This window comes from Loa loa (genome assembly GCF_000183805.2).
Source record: "Loa loa unplaced genomic scaffold supercont3.1688, whole genome shotgun sequence".
Taxonomy (NCBI): domain Eukaryota; kingdom Metazoa; phylum Nematoda; class Chromadorea; order Rhabditida; family Onchocercidae; genus Loa; species Loa loa.
Genome location: NW_018109867.1, coordinates 1 through 1,734, shown reverse-complemented (window position 1 = coordinate 1,734; position 1,734 = coordinate 1). Strand labels below are relative to the sequence as shown.

Here is a 1,734-nt window from a genome sequence, read left to right as displayed (position 1 = left end):
TAAGTTATTTTAATTCCAATTTTTTTCTAAAAAAGAAAAAAAAAAGACTTAAATTCATAGTTTCAGTTATATATTTCAAATATTAATAATTGAATTTAATTATTTTTTTTGACAAAAAAAAAGTAATTTTTTATCAAATCCACTTTTTGTTTTTTCTTTTCTTTATTTAAATGAATCATTCTTTAGTGCTTATCATTTTATCATTTTCCCTTCCTTATTCTTTATTCGCTTTTTTTTTTTTTTTTTTTTTTTGTGTACTGATGGATTTATGATAAAAAGAAAAGAAAAATTTCAATATTTTTTAATTTTTTATTTAATAAATTTTTTTTAAAAATTATTTTTAAATAAGGATTATTTTGAAAATTTTAAGATTTCTATGGTGCATACATTACGACGACATATGCATAATCATGATGCTGATGAAACACCGTTTGAAATAACTCATGATGATCATAAACTTGGAACACACTTATCATTACGTACAGATGATATGATAACTGAAAGAGATATTGTTATGAATATTCGAAAAGGTGAACATTTGACGATTAATTCAGGTAAATTTGCATTTCTTCTATCATTTGTTTGACAACATTTTTGATTGAAAAAAAAAAATGAATCTAAATATTTTTAAAATTTTACAACAATTATCAAAAAGCGAAATGGAATAATTATAATTCTTGTGGAATTAATTTGTTTTATTAGTACATCATTTATTTGTTAGTATTCGCAATTTTTCTTTTTTTACTTCGTTGAATTATTATTTAGCAGTATTTGATTTAAATTGTTAAATTTACACTTAAATTGACAAATTGATGATTTGTAGTTTTTAAAGTTTTATTTTTTTTTTTTGTTGAATTTCTGATTAAAACTTATATAATTTAATTATATTTAAATTGAAATTAAGGAAAAAATTTTGTTTATTTTTTTCAGATGATCGTTGATGATTCTATCAAGATGTGTGATGCCTTCATAATTTATACCTTTGACTTATTTCTTGTAATCTTTTAATATGCCTCGTCTCTTTTTTTTTTTTTTTTTCTATTCTTAAGAAAATATTAAATTTTGATATTTTTGACAAATTTATACATTTGTATCATTGTATTGTAATTTGTTGTTTTTTTTTTTTATAAATTTTACAATTCTTTATAGCTTCTTCATCAATGCAAATTGTTTTTTTTGCTCAAATCTGTAAAGATTGTTTTAAATGAAAATTGAAAATTTTTGAGTGCTACAAAATTTCTCTCAATGTCTTTTGGTAGCTAATTTACAAAATACTGCAACACTTTTTTTATCATTTTAAAATATATATATATATGCATTGTTAGTAAAATTATGATTAAATAAAAAGTAGGTATTTGCGAAATGTAATATATATTTATTCTGGATTATATAATCCTGGTTTGATAACATATCATATATTGAGCATTAACAATAATGTTAATATCAAAACAAATGCTTGGCTGCTGAATATATATATGTATATATGTATATATATATCTTACAATGAGAGTTGGCTCATTTATTATGCAATTGATTAAACGTTGAAATCGATGAGTAGCAGCATCTAATGATGTGAAACTGCTAAAAAGAATAGTAGCCTAAAGAGCCTAGTCTGAATAAATGACTCTAATACTTATCAACCACGACAACAATGCTTGTCTCATTTTCAAACATTTCTTGCATTAATATCTGATGTTTATTTGTGAAAAATGTTTATTTTTTTTATTAATATTT

The 1,734-nt window shown here is 21.2% G+C and overlaps 1 protein-coding gene across 1 annotated transcript; it reads left to right on the top strand.

Moving 5' to 3' along the window:
- Window positions 1-376: 376 nt before the first annotated feature.
- On the top strand, window positions 377-1,019 carry LOAG_15244 (hypothetical protein; the record flags this gene model as incomplete). Its single annotated transcript, XM_003150735.2, has 2 exons — window positions 377-554; window positions 931-1,019. The coding sequence occupies 2 exons, from the start codon at window positions 377-379 to the stop codon at window positions 939-941; spliced, it is 189 nt and encodes a 62-aa protein (XP_003150783.1). The 3' UTR covers window positions 942-1,019.
- Between the last annotated feature and the right edge of the window lie 715 nt (window positions 1,020-1,734).